This window comes from Coregonus clupeaformis, chromosome 33 (assembly GCF_020615455.1).
Source record: "Coregonus clupeaformis isolate EN_2021a chromosome 33, ASM2061545v1, whole genome shotgun sequence".
NCBI lineage: Eukaryota > Metazoa > Chordata > Actinopteri > Salmoniformes > Salmonidae > Coregonus > Coregonus clupeaformis.
In genome coordinates, this window is record NC_059224.1 from 21,787,748 (window position 1) to 21,806,661 (window position 18,914).

At 44.8% G+C, this 18,914-nt stretch overlaps 1 protein-coding gene across 1 annotated transcript in view; it reads left to right on the forward strand.

Moving 5' to 3' along the window:
* akap12b (A kinase (PRKA) anchor protein 12b) overlaps positions 1-18,914 on the forward strand; it is a 79,939-nt gene that overhangs the window by 19,657 nt on the left and 41,368 nt on the right. Inside the window, exon 2 of the mRNA XM_045210199.1 lies at positions 17,467-17,572. Coding sequence (XP_045066134.1) covers positions 17,467-17,572 — 106 coding nt within the window. The remainder of the gene's footprint in view (positions 1-17,466; positions 17,573-18,914) is intronic.

Consider the following 18,914-nt stretch of genomic DNA (forward strand, 5'->3'; position numbering starts at 1 on the left):
TGCCCGGTAACTGTGAATCACCATGATGTGGAGGCCTTACTGGATTCTGGTAGCCGGGCCACCCTGGTGCGTAAGGATTTGGTGGGCCCAACGTGTCTGACCCCGGGGAAAGTCCTCCCAGTTTCCTGTGTCCATGGGGACACCAGAGAATACCCCATTACTGAACTTACAATGACCAGCACACGGGGAACCATACACACGACGGCGGGGGTGGTTGATTCCCTCCCCGTCCCTGTCCTAATTGGACGAGACTGCCCAGCCTTTTACCCACTCTGGAGAGAGTCTCAGGAGAGGATAACCCGAGTACCTCGGAAACGGAGAGGCAAGACTCATCCTGGGAAGGCTCCGGTGCAATCCTCCGAGTTACTCACTCCCGCCCGGGCTCTGATAGGGATGGCAGGTGCCCAGACCGACACAGAGACGGAGGTACAGAATCTGGACAAAGAACTGTCTGGTCTGAAGGGGACCGCTGAGAGGTATCGTTTGTTAAAGCAACAGTTAGACATGAAGACAGAAGAGTTAGATATCCTCCAGGCTAAACTCCAACAGAGCTCCTTCCCTAAGCAACAGGAGGAGCTGGAGAGGCTGCGCAGGACCATCGAGGAGTGTGAGGAGACCCTGCGCAGTAGTAAGGAGGTCCAGAAGAAGGCAGAGGAGAAGTACAAGGTGTTGGAGAACAAGATGAAGAATGCGGAGGCAGAGAGAGAGAAGGAACTGAAAGCTGCTCAACAGAAGCTAAACTCTGCTAAAACCAAGGCTGATGCGTTCAGTAAGAAACTCAAGGAGAGACAACAGGAGGCTGAGTCCCTGGTCCTAGAGTTGGAGGAGTTGAAGAGAGAGCAGTCTGGCAAGCACCACGGCAATGCGGACGCCCTCTCCCGGCGTGATGCCTTCTTCGCTGCCTTTACCCGACGAGGACGTCGGTCCCGAGGAGGGGGATGTGTGATGTCACGAGAGGCTGTGTCCTGGAGGGACGTTACATCCCCTGAGGTGGCTGCAAACCCAGACAGCTATGGCTCCATCTGCTGGTATGGTCGGGAACTCCACCCCTCTATGGCCAATCTTCCCACGAGCTGAAACAAATGAGGAGCTGATGAGCTGAAGGTTTGGGAAGGGAAGAGACACAGTCTCACCTGGGCTCTCTGGAGGACAAGAGTGCTGCACGTCCACTTCCATGAGGAATATAAGGATTTGGAGATACTTACCTTTGGGAAATACTCACCTTTGGATATATGCACCTGTGGAAATACGTGAGAGACATTTGGAAGGACTTTTTGCTGGGTTGGCCACTGGCTGCAACGTGGACTACAGTAAGGCTGGGGAAAAGTTATCTGAGCGAGTGAGAATTATGACTTTGGATGTGGAAGAGACATCCCTGAACTGTTAACCCTTAAAGAGCCACAAGAGAACAGAATTTTGTTATATTTTCGTTAATTTCCCAAGACCTATAATAAAATCCTTGTTTTGTTTGAACCTTGTCTCCTTGCACTACTTGAGCAATCCCGCTGAAAGCTGTGTAGCCTCTCGTGACGTCACAGTATGTATTGTGACGTCACGAGAGGCTACACAGCTTTCAGCGGGATTGCTCAAGTAGTGCAAGGAGACAAGGTTCAAACAAAACAAGGATTTTATTATAGGTCTTGGGAAATTAACGAAAATATAACAAAATTCTGTTCTCGTGGCTCTTTAAGGGTTAACAGTTCAGGATGTCTCTTCCACATCCAGAATCATATTCTCACTCGCTCAGATAACTTTTCCCCAGCCTTACTGTAGTCCACGTTGCAGCTAGTGGCCAACCCAGCAAAAAGTCCTTCCAAATGTCTCTCACGATTTCCACCGTGCTATATCCAAAGGTGAGTATTTCCCAAAGGTAAGTATCTCCAAATCCTATATTCCTCATGGAAGTGGACGTGCAGCACTCTTGTCCTCCAGAGAGCCCAGGTTGAGACTGTGTCTCTTCACCCCCACACACTCCCTCAGTGTGTCTCTTCCCTTTCCAAACCTTCAGCTCATCAGCTCCTCATTTGTTTCAGCTGCGTGGGGAAGATTGGCCATAGAGGGGGTGGAGTTCCCGACCATACCAGCAGATGGAGCCAGCTGTCTGGGTTTGCAGCCACCTCAGGGGATGTAACGTCCCTCCAGGACACAGCCTCTCGTGACATCACAGTATGTACGTATGTATGTGGGTATGTATGTGTGTGTGTGTATGTGTGTATATGTGTGTATATGTGTATATGTATATATATATATATATATATATATATATATATATATATATATATATATATATATACCAAAAAAACATGGGGGATTGGAAGTGATGCAAACAATTACATTGATTGAAGTTACAATCTATCTGCAATATGTGTGTATATGTATATATATATATACATATAAAAAAAAAATGGGGGATTGGAAGTGATGCAAACAATTACATTGATTGAAGTTACAATCTATCTGCAATATTAAGCTGATCTTTCAAAGATTTTACTGAGTTACAGTTCATCTAAGGAAATCAGTCAATTGAAATAAATTAATCAGGCCCTAATCTATGAATTTCACATGACTGGGAATACAGATATGCATTTGTTGGTCACAGACTTTTTTTTTAAAGGTAGGGGCGTGGATCAGAAAAACAGTCAGTATCTGGTGTGACCACCATTTGCCTCATGCAGAGCGACACATCTCCTTCGCATAGAGTTGATCAGGCTGTTGATTGTGGCCTGTGGAATGTTGTCCCACTCCTCTTCAATGGCTGTGCAAAGTTGCTGGATATTGGCGGGAACTGGAACACTCTGTCGTACAAGTCAATCCAGAGCATCCCAAACATGCTCAATGGGTGACATGTCCGGTGAGTATGCAGGCCATGGAAGAACTGGGACATTTTTAGCTTCCAGGAATTGTGTACAGATCCTTGCGATATGGGGCCGTGCATTATTACGCTGAAACATGAGCTGATGGCAGTGGATGAATGGCACGACAATGGGCCTCAGGATCTTGTCACGGTATCTCTGTGCATTCAAATTGCCATTGATCAAATGCAATTGTGATCATTGTCTGTAGCTTATGCCTTACCATACCATAACCCCACCGCCATCATTGGGCACTCTGTTCACAATGTTGACATCAGCAAACCGCTTGCCCACACGATGCCATACACACTGCCATCTGCCCGGTACAGTTGAAATCAGGATTCATCCGTGACGAGCACACTTCTCCAGCATGCCAGAAGCCATTGAAGGTGAGCATTTGCCCACTGAAGTTGGTTACGACGCCGAACTGCAGTCAGGTCAAGACCCTGGTGAGGACGACGAGCACGCAGATGAGCTTCCCTGAGATGGTTTGTGCAGAAATTCTTCGGTTGTGCAAATCCACAGTTTCATCAGCTGTCCGGGTGGCTGGTCTCAGACGATCCTGCAGGAGAAGAAGCCGGATGTGGAGGTCCTGGGCTGGCATGGTTACACGTGGTTTGCGGTTGTGAGGCCGGTTGGGCGTACTGCCAAATTCTCTTAAACAACGTTGGTAGAAAAATGAACATTAATTCTCTGGCAAAAGCTCTGGTGGACATTCCTGCAGTCAGCATGCCAATTGCACGCTTCCTCAAAACTTGAGACATCTGTGGCATTGTGTTGTGTGACAAAACTGCACATTTTAGAGTGGCTGTTTATTGTCCCCAGCACAAGGTGCACCTGTGTAATGATCATGCTGTTTAATCAGCTTCTTGAGATGCCACAACTGTCAGGTGGATGTATTATCTTGGCAAAGGAGAAATACTCACTAACAGGGATGTAAACAAATGTGTGCACAGAATTGAAGAGAAATAAGCTTTTTGTGCGTATGTAAAATTTCTGGTATCTTTTATTTCAGCTCATGAAACATGGGACCAACACTTTACATGTTGTGTTTATATTTCTGTTCAGTGCATTAACAATTATTCTTTGCATGTGTAACGTTATGCTCAAATTCATCTGCAATCATCTTCTCCTTATGAACCATGATTCAGATTCACTCCAGATTCTGTATTTAGACTCATTTAGACTTTTGTGGTTTTTAGATTTTTTTTTTGCTGCATTCAAATATGGACGCACTGTACCTATAGATGCATGTTACCACATATGCTAATTTAAAAAATACTTACAAAAAACGTATTCTCATGAACCATTGCTTTGTTATCCAACTGATCTGTGTCCTTTCTGTGAACCCCGTTCATTGCTGCTATAGTTGACAGTGTGTTTCCTGTGTTTAGGTGTGATGTTGTGAACTTGGTTTTGTATGGATCAGGATCACGAGAGAGAGCACTGACTAATGTTTGTTTGTTTGTTGTTTGCTTTATCTTGCTCTTTCTCCTGCAGTTTGCACTGTTCTCTACGCATTTCATCAAATGAAAAGTATTTGACTTGTGACTGAGACATTATTACATTTTGCAGACATCATCCTTTCCTGTTCTTTCAGTATGGTGTTTGAAACTCTCCGGTGCGGTTTTGTTGATATGGAATAGGTCAATATTGAGGGAGTTGTTGTTGTGCTGGAGTGGTTGTTTGTCAGGAGGTGGTTATTTCTCTCTCTTTGTCTCTTTCTCTCTCTTTGTCTCTTTCTCTCTCTCTCTCTCTCTCTCTCTCTCTCTCTCTCTCTCTCTCTCTCTCTCTCTCTCTCACTCTCACTCTCACTCTCACTCTCACTCTCACTCTCACTCTCACTCTCACTCTCTCTCTCTCTCTCACTCTCACTCTCTCTCTCTCTCTCTCTCTCTCTCTCTCTCTCTCTCTCTCTCTCTCTCTCTCTCTCTCTCTCTCTCTCTCTCTCTCTCTCTCTCTCTCTCTCTCTCTCTCTCTCTCTCTCTCTCTCTCTCTCTCTCTCTCTCTCTCTCTCTCTCTCTCTCTCTCTCTCTCTCTCTCTCTCTCTCTCTCTCTCTCTCTCTCTCTCCCCCTCCTCCCTCCCCCTGACGCAGGCGCTCTGTGTTCTCCACTGCGGCTGTCCGTCCCATCATCTGAGGCCCAGAGACTCTCCTCTCCATAAATAACCCCACGCCCCCGTCACCACACACACCACCATGCACTCATCACCCCCTCTCACCCTTTCTCACCCCCTCTTCTCTCTCTCTCCCTCGCCCCTTCTCACTTCTCTCACCCACTCTCTTCCTCTTCCCCTTCCTCTCTCTCTCTCTCTCTCTCTCTCTCTCTCTCTCTCTCTCTCTCTCTCTCTCTCTCTCTCTCTCTCTCTCTCTCTCTCTCTCTCTCTCTCTCTCTTTCTTTCTTGCTACCACTCTCTCCCTGTTCCATGTATTTTTTAGCACCATTGGTTCGGATGCAGCTCTAACTGTTCTGGTGTGATGTAAGGGTGTGTGTGGCGGGGTTGGAAGTTAGTCTGTTCTGTGTATGAGTTTCATAGTTAGTGTGTGTGTGGGGGGGTGGGGTCTAGAGGACAAACAATTATTCATAACTCAGGACCCTCCCATGATGCTGTTGTTTTGTGTGTAGGGGCGTGGCGGATTTGTCCCCCTCCCTACTCCCTCCACTGTAAAGTCTCTGGGATTTACTGTATTGATCAAACAGCCTGTCATCTATCAGCCTACCTGTCATTGGATCTGTCCCTAAGGGAGCGTCTGTGTAAATCCTGCCACCTTGGAAATGTACAGAGGGATGGGGAGACTCCCACACTAGAGAACAACTGATTGTGGTTATGCTTTTGCTGAGCGAGGGAAACGGATACACGCACAGGTTCTCTCTTATAGAATAGCTTGTCTGTTTAGGACCGTTTTCACATTGCCAATTGCAAAAATATTTTTTTTAGAGACAATACTGTTTTGTAAACTTGCCCAAATTTTGACATCTCGAGCTCTACCTCCGGAGGTCGCGCACAACACTTGCCCGACAGTTGCCCCCCTCCGAGCAGGGCAGTGTAAACAGAATTTTCTTGTTGAGCTCAACACTCCTACAGTATAAATGGTAATAGCATGAAGAGTTGCTTGCTTAACGTTAGCTAGTAGCTAGCTAGTTGAATAGTTTGCAATGCTTAGCCTCCTGGCTAGTGGCTACTGTGACATTTACGGTACTTTTGAGCTGCGAAGAAAGAACGTCAACCTATCCCTCTCTCGGCTCGTGACATTCCCGTCGCTAATGTGAATTGAAAAGTGTGTGTACATGTTATGGAAATTGAAATTTCGTCCCGATAACGCTATTCAGTGAGAATAAGCCCTAGGGCTGGTACGGTACACAGGTCTGGGGGTTGATACTGTCTTTGTTTGGATGGGAACACCTGACACCTGGTTTACTGTACTCTAGTTAGTTATTTCTGGGTGTTTACACTAGTGATTACCATGCAGGCTGATATTATGGCTTTAGGGAAGACAATAGCATTTGCTTAAAGGGCAGTTTACCAATAACATTGCCAAGCCTGCTTGTAGCTTTGCTGTTTGTTCCAGTTTCAGTTTTTCTCTGTTGGATTATGCTGGATCATTATAAGTGGTGCCTCATGATGTCTAAAATAATCAGAGAGATTAAGAGAATCAGGTGGCCACTCTGGGCTTATTGGAGTCTTATGAGACAATAACTACCTATTGGAGGTGTGGTTTCCCCTTTAGTGGCACGACTAGTATCCACCAATCCTGGTCCTGGAGGGAGAGAGGCAGGGTCAGGGTGGACAGGTTTTTAGTTGTGTGACAGTGGCTCAAGACAGAATAGTACCCCTGCCCTATGTGTCCTTATTTTGACCTAGTAGTTAATGTAAGGCCCATCTGTGGACATTGAAGCTTTTTACTTGGATGAAACAGTGACTTTGTTGAGGGTAGAAATGCTGATAAATGGTAAAAGAGTGTTTGGCGTAGATGGACTGAAATAAGAACCCTGCTTTCTTACTGCTGACCTCTGTCACGTCTCCAGTAATGATGTTAGGAAGTGTTAGGACGAGCAGAAAGTAAAGTAGCAGCATGTGAGAAGCAAGTGCCCGACTGGAACATCCAACAAACTAAACTACCATGGAATACATTTTGTTTGTGATTTTGTCTCTTTTTACAGATAATAAATTGAGTCAGGGAGGACTGGCGACTGGCTGGTGAACCTGCTGTGTCTCTCTCTCCGCTTTTATTTGATCTAATGTTGCCTCTGGCCTGGCGTATGTAGCACTGAAGGAACGGTGTGTGCCCCTGCCACGCTGGAACAATCGCAGATTGTTTTCCCAAAAAAATCCTCCTTATTGGACAGTGTGTTACACAGAACTCCGTAAGACTCAATGATGAGGGCTTTCACTCTGCTTGTGTTCATGTTCAGAGATGATATGGGGTTAACAAAAGGGTTATTCTAGTTTTTCTCTAGATCTTTGAGATGTTTTTCAACATTACAATGCTATAGTGATTAGTTGAGATGGGGAGAAACAGTGTGGAGGTCTGGTTTGTGTTACTGCCTGACTCAGATAATCACATCCATGTTTGTTGTACCTGTAGGCTTTACAAAGTCCCCAAAATCTATTTTCTCACATATGGGTTTAAAGCCCAACCAATCCGCGTCACAGGAGATGCTAATCAATGTACAGAGAGGCTGGAGACCCAGGAATGGAGGAGAGAGGGGGGAGGTTTATTATTATTTCAGTGCAGTTCTGTGTCAGGTCACTGGGGTCGAGCGCTGGCCAGTGTGGCCTGTCTGTGATCCTGTCCTGGTGGGTCCTGGGGGTCCTGGTGGGGCATGGGGGATCCTGGGGGGGCGGGTTGTTGTTGTTTGTCTCTGTGTGTCTATCAACATGGGGGGGCTCCACTGTAGTGGAGGGGGAGGAGTGGGGGGGAGATGAAAAACAGACAAATCGTGGGAGGTATAGACTGACAGGGTTCATGGGGGGGTTGATTGACAGGCCGCTTGTAGCTTTGGTCTAACATGAACCTGGTGGGACCTATCGGCCCTGTACAGATACAGATAAAGACAGGTGTACACACTGATATACAGTACAGAGAACACATACAGTACGTCCTCCCCTTCCTCCCTCAAACACACAAACAAACAACCAGGCCTAAGATATTTTCAAGCTTGGGCCTGCCGGTTTAATTCATCCGTTTGTGTAGGGGGAAGCGTGGCGGGGGCGTGGTGTCTGTGGTTTTCTATGGCTCATGTTGGGGCGTGACTTTGCTAAGTATCATAGTAATGCAGTATTATGATTTGACAGAAAAAATATTAATTAAACTGTTTATGAGGCATCTGGTTTCCTTTGCCCCTCACATGTTTAAAAAAGCTCCTAATACATCTTCAGGACACTAAAGCTAATTGTCGAGTTACTCGAATCACCTTCTAACTACTACTTCTTGCTGTAAACTTCCACATCCCCACTATCTTGTACCCCAAATCATCCCATGCCCAAATGTACACTATACAGTACCTCTATTGTGTTTACGTTACCCTCTCTGCAGGCTAATTGAGGCTGAACACCATTCACACATTTCAGGGTTTGTTTGAGGAGATATAAGTGATTTTCTGGAATTGTGAATTAAGTGATATTTGTGGGAGAATGAGGTACTTGTTTCAAAGCAAGAGTCTGTCTGTCTGTCTGTCTGTCTGTCTGTCTGTCTGTCTGTGTCAGCGTCTGGGTGAAGTGGTGAAACGGAATCAGGCGCAGGACACAGAACTGAGAAAAGTATGGCTTTACTAAACACAAAGTAAACCATAGCAAACCCTCCATGCAGGGAAGAGCAAAACAACAGCTCAACAGACGACGTAACAATGAACAATCACGCACAAACCCAGGAGGGAAAACAGAGGTAATATAGGGAAACCAATAAGCCTAATGAGTAACAGGTGTGAATAATAAAGACAGGACTAGTGTGACACAGAAACATCGATCGGTGGCAGCTAGTACTCTTGTGACGACGAATGCCGAAGCCTGTCCGAGCAAGGAGGAGGGACAGCCTCGGCTGTATCCGTGACAGTCTGTCTGTTTGAATTTATCTACTTTCTGGCCGTAGATGAGCTTAGTCAACATGATCAAATTGTCTGCAAAGGAGTTGGAGAATAATGGACTGAATGAGGACCTTTTCTTATATAAGATGTGAATTACTCTCTGAGAGCAAACTGGATAACTCAGTAAGTTGTCTCCTCACTCTCATCTCTTTCGACTTTATATTTTCAGTCAAAGAGTTTGTTCTTGTCTTATATTTCTCTCTCCCTCTTATCTTTCCCTATTCTTCCCTGCCCCCTCCATCCATCCATCCATCCATCCATCTTCTCTTCTCTTTCCATCATAGTTTTCCTTCTTGACTCCCAATAGGTCATTGTAAGAATCAGGACAAAAGTTTCCTGTCATTTGTACTGTCGACCCCTGCCCGAGTGTGTGTGTTTTGTGTTTTCCATATATAGCCAGTGTTGTCTGCTAACAGCTGGGGTGCAGAAACAGATATGGAGGATTCTCTCCCTCAAAGTGTCAGTATAAATATGGCCCACAGCTCTGTATATAGAGTGGAGACAACAGCAGACAACTGGGACATGAGGGAGGAATGCAGAGGAGAGGAGAGGAGGAGGAGGAGGAGGAGGAGGAGGAGGAGGAGGAGGAGGAGGAGGAGGAGGAGGAGGAGGAGGAGAGGCCTCCACAGGAGACCTTGACCAAGACAGAGTCACCTCATTTTCACCACAGGCCCATAATATCCTATATTATAAGATGTATTTGAATCTCTATTGAAAGTTGTATGTTGCCCCTTAACTCACTGAAGTCACTGAATTGAAGGCATTGTTATTGAATGAATACTAGGCACTCAATCAGCTAAGTTGGAGAGACATTACATTTACATTTAAATTGTAGTCATTTAGCAGACACTCTTATCCAGACTCAGAGCGACTTACAGTTATACAGTTAGTGCATTCATCTTAAGATAGCTAGGTGAGACAACCACAAATCTCAGTCATAGTAAGTACACTTTTCCTCAATAAAGTAGTTATCAGTAAAGTCAGTGCCAGTAAGAAAAGACAAGTGCAAGTTAATTTGGGTGTGGGGGGGGGGGGGTTGGGGTTAGACTGAGATGTCTTATTTAAGATACTGTTTGAAGAGGTAGAGACACAACACATGCTATGGGAAGCCCAGTTATGTGAAAATACATAACTAGACCATGTGCACCGGAGAGACCTGCAGAGAGCTCACAGCTACTGAAGTCAGAGGAGTAGACTAGGTTATACTGCATTAAACATTGCATTACTAAATATAACATCAGATGAAAAGTCACCGAATAGTGACATTACAGAATCATGTTAGCTAGTTATGTTAGATGTCATTTACTGAGTTACAGCAGTTTACAGAGCTGTATTGGATTAAATAAGACTCAGAGTTTATATAATCTAGCTTCTGTTAGGTTTGCTGTTACTGAGCCATGCTAGTATAGTCTAGGTTTTTATTGATGCTCTCTGTGCCAGGTTGTAACGCTGCCATAAGCAGAGGGTCAGTAGATCACACGCTACACACAGTGTTACCACAACAAACAGGTAAACAACAGCAGGAACACACACAAAACACACACACATATACACACATTCATGTGCATGTGCACATGCATACACAGATACATTTACACACACATACGCATGGCACGGCAAACACACACACACAGACACACAAGCGCACACACTCAGAGCTCGAGAGAAGGAGAAAGTGAGAGAAGGAGAGCGTGAGAGCGTGAGAGCAGAGACTAGGCCAGGGGGCCCGCTAGTCTTTGATCCCAGGTATGTAGTCAATGTAGGGGTCAGGTTTAATAGACGTGTGCTGGAGGTTAAGAGACATTAATGGAGCAGGGAGGGGTGGAGACAGATAGACATGTCCACCAAGATATGACAAACGTGGGGGAACTAAACTCACAGCCCAGGACTCCAGAGTGTTCAGGTGATGACTTGCTTAACACAACGAGACATTCAGATCCTCTGGGGGACTCTGATTGAGATGGACTAGTCCCTTGCCACTTCCCTCGCCTTCTGTGTCCTTCTCTCCTGTCCTTCCCCTAATCTCTCCTCTCCCCTCCTATCTCCTCCTCTTTCCCTCTCCCCTCCTATCTCCTCCTCTTTCCCTCTCCTCTCCCCTCCTATCTCCTCCTCTTTCCCTCTCCTCTCCCCTCCTATCTCTTCTTCTCCTCCTTTGTTCCTTTCCCATTTTTCCTCCACACCCTGTTGGTCTATCTTCTTCTTCTCTCCTCCCTTCGCTCTGGGACTCTATCCTCACCATGAGGTCAGAGGGCGCGGGGTTAATTGTCCTGAAAGAACTAATAAAGATCTCATCACTGTCTGATTTAATCTGTGTGTGTGTGTGCCCGTGTGTGTGTGTGTGTGTGTTTGCCTGTGTGTGTGCATGCATCAGTCTGTCTGTGTGCCAACAGTTTTTATGTTTGTATAAATGGGTGTGTTTAATCATAAATTGACTGCAGCACAGTGACACTGAACTCACACTTTGTCTGTTGAGCGGTTTGAGTTATATGAGTGAGGGCACAAGGTTAGCTCTATACTGTAGAAGCTCACCAGCAATCAGGTTATCTACTGTTTTATGGCCTGCTTCTCTGGCTGTAAGGCATGTAGTGCTGTCCCTTTAAGACATGGTCTGTAAATCTTTGATTAAACAACAGTATTGGCCAGATGGGGTGAATGATGGTTTATGGTGCAGGCTGTTCTTGCTCTGACGTTGTAATATCCTCTGTGTAATGCTCTGTTACTAATTCTGCCCTGGGGTTGGATGTAATATCTAGATCTTGAATAATCAGAGCCCCTCTTACGATAAAATGTATTGTCTTAGCCTATGTTGGGTGGAGGGGTAGAGGGTCTTGAATGGAGGTGGGAGGTGTTGTCTGATCCGTTAAGGGAGTGTGTCATAATACAAACTTTTTTACGGAGAGAGCCTCTCTTTCTCTGTCTAACTGTATAAGGCCTTTATCATATTGACTAAAGCTGCAGGGAGATGCCTCAGTTATGGTTACCTGTGGACTCATGTTAGCGTGTAATTGGGTTTGCTGGGGTCAGGAGTTGCTTTGAAGACAGAGGGAGGCAGTGAGGAGGGAGAGATTTGTACAGTATTTATATGAATTCATATATTAGGTTTGTATAATGTGAAGATTTTTTTTTAAATAAAGAGTATAAAAAATAAAATAAAGAAAGAAGTTAGAGGTGTAATTAGACAGCTGCATCACCCACACCTCCCTCCCTCCCTCTATGGGGTGGAGCGGTGTCTGTAGGCTGCCACTTTGTAGAGTGATTTAGGGGACAGCAGCATGTCTCTGGAACAACGGGATAGGAGATGAAGAGAGGAGGAGAGGAAAGGTAAGGATAAGGGAGAAGAGAGGTTAAGGGGGTAAAAGGACGACTAGAGAAGATAAGGATAAGAAAGATGGGGGGATTCCACCTCTATCCTAAACTGAGAATAAAGAAAGGAGTGGGGAGAGAGAGAGAGGGCGGCAGGTAGGCTAGCAGTTAAAAGAGTGTTGGGCCAGTAACCGAAATGTCGCTGGTTCGAATCCTGAGCCGACTAGGTGAAAAATCTGTCGATGTGCCCTTGAGCAAGGCACTTAACCCTTAGTCCCTGTAAATTGCTCTGGATAAGAGCGTCTGCTAAAAGACTAAAATGTAGAGGGAGAAAGAGGGAAGGTTGACATGGATTGGGGAGGACAGGAGAGGAGATGTTAGGAGAGAGTAGAGTCAAAATGGGAGCTTTTAGTAAGTACTTGTGTCTTGTGCCTTTGTGTGTACAGAGTAAAGAGGTACACAAGCCCCCCCCACCCCCAACACACACACCTAATTTCACACCTTCCTGCTAGCTAACTTTGTGCCTAACACAAGCAATCATATGCTCAGAAGAACTCACACGCACGCACACACACACTAAACTCAGTCAGAAGGTTGCAGGGCTAGGATGCTGTACAGTACAGTATATCCTCATACCCTCTATAGTGAGGAGCAGATGCACAATTGGCTCTGGCACATTTGATCCCCATCAATACACACAATCGGAATGCTTGTGGAAGGAATCCAAAAACAGTGTATGCATAATTGATGAGGAAATGTGTTCTGTGTGAAACTTCTTATCAGACAGATCTGGATAACTAACTGAGACTGTCTGACAGTTTCTGGCCAGGAAGACCTGTGAGTTACACTACAACGACCACAAGAATGCCTGTCATGTAACTAAGAAAAAACAGAGACCATTTCCTGTGTGTGTGTGTGTGAGAGTGAGAGAGTGTGTCATAATACAAACCTTTTTACGGAGAGAGCCTCTCTTTCTCTGTCTAACTGTATAAGGTCTTCATCATATTGACTAAAGCTGCAGGGAGATGCCTCAGGTATGGTTACCTGTGGACTCATGTTAGCGTGTAATTGGGTTTGCTGGGGTCAGGAGTTGCAACAGTGACAAATGGTTTGATGAAGAATGCAAAAACCTAAGAAAGAAATTGAGAAACCTATCCAACCAAAAACATAGAGACCCAGAAAACCTGAGCCTACGCCTTCACTATGGTGAATCACTCAAACAATACAGAAATACACTACGGAAAAAGAAGGAACAGCATGTCAGAAATCAGCTCAATGTAATTGAAGAATCCATAGACCACTTCTGGGAAAATTGGAAAACACTAAACAAACAAAAACACGAAGAGCTATCTATCCAAAACAGAGATGTATGGGTAAACCACTTCTCCAATCTTTTTTGCCCTATAACAAAGAACAAACAGCAAAAAATATATACATGATCAAATGCAAATCTTAGAATCAACTATTAAAGACTACCAGAACCCACTGGATTCTCCAATGACATTGAATGAACTACAGGACAAAATACAAACCCTCCAACCCAAAAAGGCCTGTGGTGTTGATGGTATCCTCAATGAAATGATAAAATATACAGACCACAAATTCCAATTAGCTATACTTAAACTCTTTAACATCATCCTTAGCTCTGGCATCTTCCCCAATATTTGGAACCAAGGACTGATCACCCCAATCCACAATAGTGGAAACAAATTTGACCCCAATAACTACCGTGGGATATGCGTCAACAGCAACCTTGGGAAAATCCTCTGCATTATCATTAACAGCAGACTAGTTCATTTCCTCAGTGAAAACAATGTACTAAGCAAATGTCAAATTGGCTTTTTACCAAATTACCGTACGACAGACCACGTATTCACCCTGCACACCCTAATTGACAAACAAACCAAAACAAAGGCAAAGTCTTCTCATTTCAAAAAAGCTTTTGACTCAATTTGGCATGAGGGCCTGCTATACAAATTGATGGAAAGTGGGGTTGGGGGAAAAACATACAACATTATAAAATCCATGTACACAAACAAGTGTGCGGTTAAAATTGGCAAAAAACACACACATTTCTTTCCACAGGGCCGTGGGGTGAGACATGGATGCAGTTTAAGCCCCACCCTATTCAACATATATATCAACGAATTGGCACTGTGAAGAGGGCACTAGAACAGTCTGCAGCACCCGGCCTCACCCTACTAGAATCTGAAGTCAAATGTCTACTGTTTGCTGAAGATCTGGTGCTTCTGTCACCAACCAAGGAGGGCCTATAGCAGCACCAAGATCTTCTGCACAGATTCTGTCAGACCTGGGCCCTGACAGTAAATCTCAGTAAGAGAAAAATAATGGTGTTCCAAAAAAGGTCCAGTTGCCAGGACCCCAAATACAAATTCCATCTAGACACCGATGCCCTAGAGCACACAGAAAACTATACATACCTCGGCCTAAACATCAGCGCCACAGGTAACTTCCACAAAGCTGTGAACGATCTGAGAGACAAGGCAAGAAGGGCCATCAAAAGGAACATAAAATTTGACATACCAATTAGGATCTGGCTAAAAATACTTGAATCAGTTATAGAACCCATTGGCCTTTATGGTTGTAAGGTCTGGGGTCCGCTCACCAACCAAGAATTCACAAAATGTGACAAACACCAAATTGAGACTCTGCATGTAGAATTCTGCAAAAATATCCTCTGCGTACAACGAAAAACACCAAATAATGCATGCAGAGCAGAATTAGGTCTATATCCGCTAATTATCAAAATCCAGAAAAGAGCCGTTAAATTCTATAACCACTTAAAAGGAAGCGATTCCCAAACCTTCCATAACAAAGCCATCACCTACAAAGAGATTAACTTGGAGAAGAGTCCCCTAAGTAAGCTGGTCCTGGGGCTCTGTTCACAAACACAAACAGACCCCACAGAGCCCCAGGACAACAACAACAACACAATTAGACCCAATCAAATCATGAGAAAACAAAAAGAGAATTACTTGACACATTGGAATAGAGCAAACTAGAATACTATTTGGCTCTAAACAGAGAGTACACAGTGGCAGAATACCTGACCACTGTGACTGACCCAAACTTAAGGAAAGCTTTCACTATGTACAGACTCAGTGAGCATAGCCTTGCTATTGAGAAAGGCCGCCGTAGGCAGACCTGGCTCTCAAGAGAAGACAGGCTATGTGCACACTGCCCACAAAATGAGGTGGAAACTGAGCTGCACTTCCTAACCTCCTGCCAAATGTATGACCATATTAGAGACACATATTTCCCTCAGATTACAGAGATCCACAAAGAATTCGAAAACAAACCCAATTTTGATAAACTCCTTTATCTACTGGGTGAAAAACCACAGTGTGCCATCACAGCAGCAAGATTTGTGACCTGTTGCCACAAGAAAAGGGCAACCAGTGAAGAACAAACACCATTGTAAATACAACCCATATTTATGTTTATATATTTTCCCATTTGTACTTTAACTATTTGCACATTGTTACAACACTGTATATATACATAATATGACATTTGAAATGTCTTTATTCTTTTGGAACTTCTGAGTGTAATGTTTACTGTTAATATTTATTGTTTATTTCACTTTTGTTTACTATCTACTTCACTTGCTTTGGCAATGTTAACATACGTTTCCCATGCATAGTCTTATTATACAATCCCTAAACCCTCTCAGGAATCCTAAGCACTCTAGCCATCCTTATATGAACTGTATGTCTTCAGAATGACCCCTGGGAGAGCTTGTGAGGGAGAGAAACGTCTAGCCTCTGACCATGTATCTCAGAACAGTGAGAATGGAGCCATGGCATTTCTAACACCCCTCAGAAGGTGTGGCATTTTTATAGGGGTGAGGTAACATGGGGACAAGACTAGGGAGTGTGGGGAGTGAACCTGGAGGGGTTGAGGTGAGGTGAGAGCAAGGATTGGTGAGGTGAGGGGATTGTGAAAGAGAGAGAGGGGTGTGGCTGGTCAGAGAGAGAGGGGTGTGGGTCGGATCGCCCCTGAGGAATCTTGTGAAGAGGGCACGGAATGCTGGGAATGCCAATCATAAAGTGGGCCAGAGGGGGCGGGGTCACTAGAGGTCAAAGGGGCACCTGCTGGTCTCTACTTAAAACTGATCATCAGGCCCGAGTTACACTACAGGAGCGCCTCCATCTCCCATCCAGCAGAGATATATTTCCTCATGTTTATAGTTTCCTATGAGTCTCCACATTAAACTGACCTGCCAGTCTGGCTGGCCCTATTTCACAGTCTCATTCCCTTCTCATTTCTCTCTCTCTCGCTCTCTCTCTCTCTCTCTCTCTCTCTCTCTCTCTCTCTCTCTCTCTCTCTCTCTCTCTCTCTCTCTCTCTTTCTTTCTTTCTCTCTCTTCTCTCTTCTCTTTCTCTCTCTCTTCTCTCTCCTCTCTCTCTCTCTCTCTCTCTCTCTCTCCTCTCTCTCTCTCTCTCTCTCTCTCTCTCTCTCTCTCTTTCTCTCTCTCCCTCTGTCCCTCTCTTCCTCTCTCCCTCTCTTTCTCTTTCTCTTTTCACAGCCTTTCTATCTACCTCTATAACAGAGAGGCTCCTCTCCGGGAGAGGCAGATCATCTTTCAGGGTTTTCCTGGAGAAGTCTCAGCCGTTGGGAATGGGACACTGACTCAGGGGTCCATTAGTTAGATCAAGGCCTCCATAGGGAGAGACTGTATTAACGTATCCACAGCCCCAGCCCCGGTCCTGTACCCCAGCCCCAGCCCTAGCACCATCCCCAGCCCCAGCCCGCTGCCAAAGATCTGTTGGGACTCTGATGCAGTGATGAGGGCAGAAAGATATACTGTGTCTGTCTGCTCGTGTATCTTGTTAGCGTGGTAGCATGAAACAGATGTGGGGAGGTGTGTTATGTAGCTACTTTGTTATGAATTTTACATGATGTGTCATTAGTTGGATGGAGGAATATTATTATGATGATAAATGTTTTTGATTTTGAAACCTTGATGAAAACAATTTATGGTTTGGCTGCTGTCTTGACATGACAATGAATGGATTGAATAGTGTGGGAGACTGTGTTTTGTTACTGATGAGTACCTCTGCTGTAGTGTATTGTTGTTGGAGCTATCTAACAGTGCTATGTTTCTCTCTCTCTCTCTCTCTCTCTCTCTCTCTCTCTCTCTCTCTCTCTCTCTCTCTCTCTCTCTCTCTCTCTCTCTCTCTCTCTCTCTCTCTCTCCTCATCAGCTCCAGCAGACGAATGGACAGATCTCCATCTCCAGTCTGATTGGGAAGGTAGTCGAGCAGACAGAGCTCCATAGCCACTCAGAGGACAACACCCTAACAGAGGAAGGTAAGAGAGACAGACAGTTGTATATTCACTATCTATGTGATTGTGTTTTTGTCTGTGAGCTAGTGTTTATTTATGGATGTGTCTGTGTGAGTTTGTCTCTGATCATGTGTGTGCTTTCGATGTGCAGATGGGTGGGGGTACGTGTGTGTTTGTGTGTGTGTGTGTGTGAGAGAGAGAGAGAGAGAGAATCTGTGGTATGGCCCCTGACTGACACAAAAATACCCTGCCACCCATGTTCTGCCTCTGGCCCTGCAGCTATGTCCTCCTGAGAGCCTCTTGATCCTTCACTAATCTCTCTGTCAACACTGAAGGGACACCTATGCAGTCTCCTATTGTAACTTTTAAACAGGTTGCTCACACACTCACATACCCAACATACACAACGCACATCTGGACTGCATGGAGGCTCTGAGGAGTTGTTCTAGGTAATCCAATGTAAGACTGTGTGCAGACATGCCTATTCACTTAAAGTAGCCTAACAGAAATTTGTCTGTGGGGTCTTAAAACTAAAGCCAGGTAGAATTCCTCACTCTTAAAGCTGAGTTTCTGTAGTTGGCATCTGGAAGATAGGGAGGAGACATACAGGAGTGCGGAATGCATCATAAATAAATACAAATCAAGATAATCAGTAACTGACCCAACATCATTGGGTTGGTGGCCATGTTTTTCCTATAATATCTGATTAATTTTCCCAGCGTTGTCATGGAAACAAGCCTAAACTTTATGTCGCCCTGCGCTGGTTGGCCGTCTCCCTCTGTGTGTGTTTGTTTATTTACTTTAAGGTTCCTACGGGGTCTCCCGCTATCTGGGAGGGCTGCAGGAGCACGTCTTCCCTACCTAAATATTTAGCAGGCCGTGACCTGGCTCGGCACAAAGGGACCCGCACCGTTTAATAACTCCGTCCAGCCAGAGGAAGGAGTAACTCTATACTACTTTAAACAGACAGATATGTCACATACCACACCATCAAAAAGCCTATTTAATAACCTATTTAATGAAGCGATTCTGTGCGTTTATAGAGTAACCCTATACCCCTCGGAACAGAGAGATATGGTATGTATGTACAGAATGATTTGGTGAGATAAGCCCTATTGTATATGAATGTACTGAAAGCTAATTTTAATTCTGTAGATAGTCCTGTGGGAATGAGGAGGTTTGAGGTGAAAACATTCATGGATGGAAAATATTCATTTTATGATAAAGTGATAAAGATATATCAAATGTGTCTTTAACCCTGATGAAGATTGAAGGAATCCTCTTAAACCTCTAAGACAGGAGTGTCAAACATACGGCCTGCGGGCCGGATCCGGTTACAGAATTTTTTTATAATTGACGGCGAGGA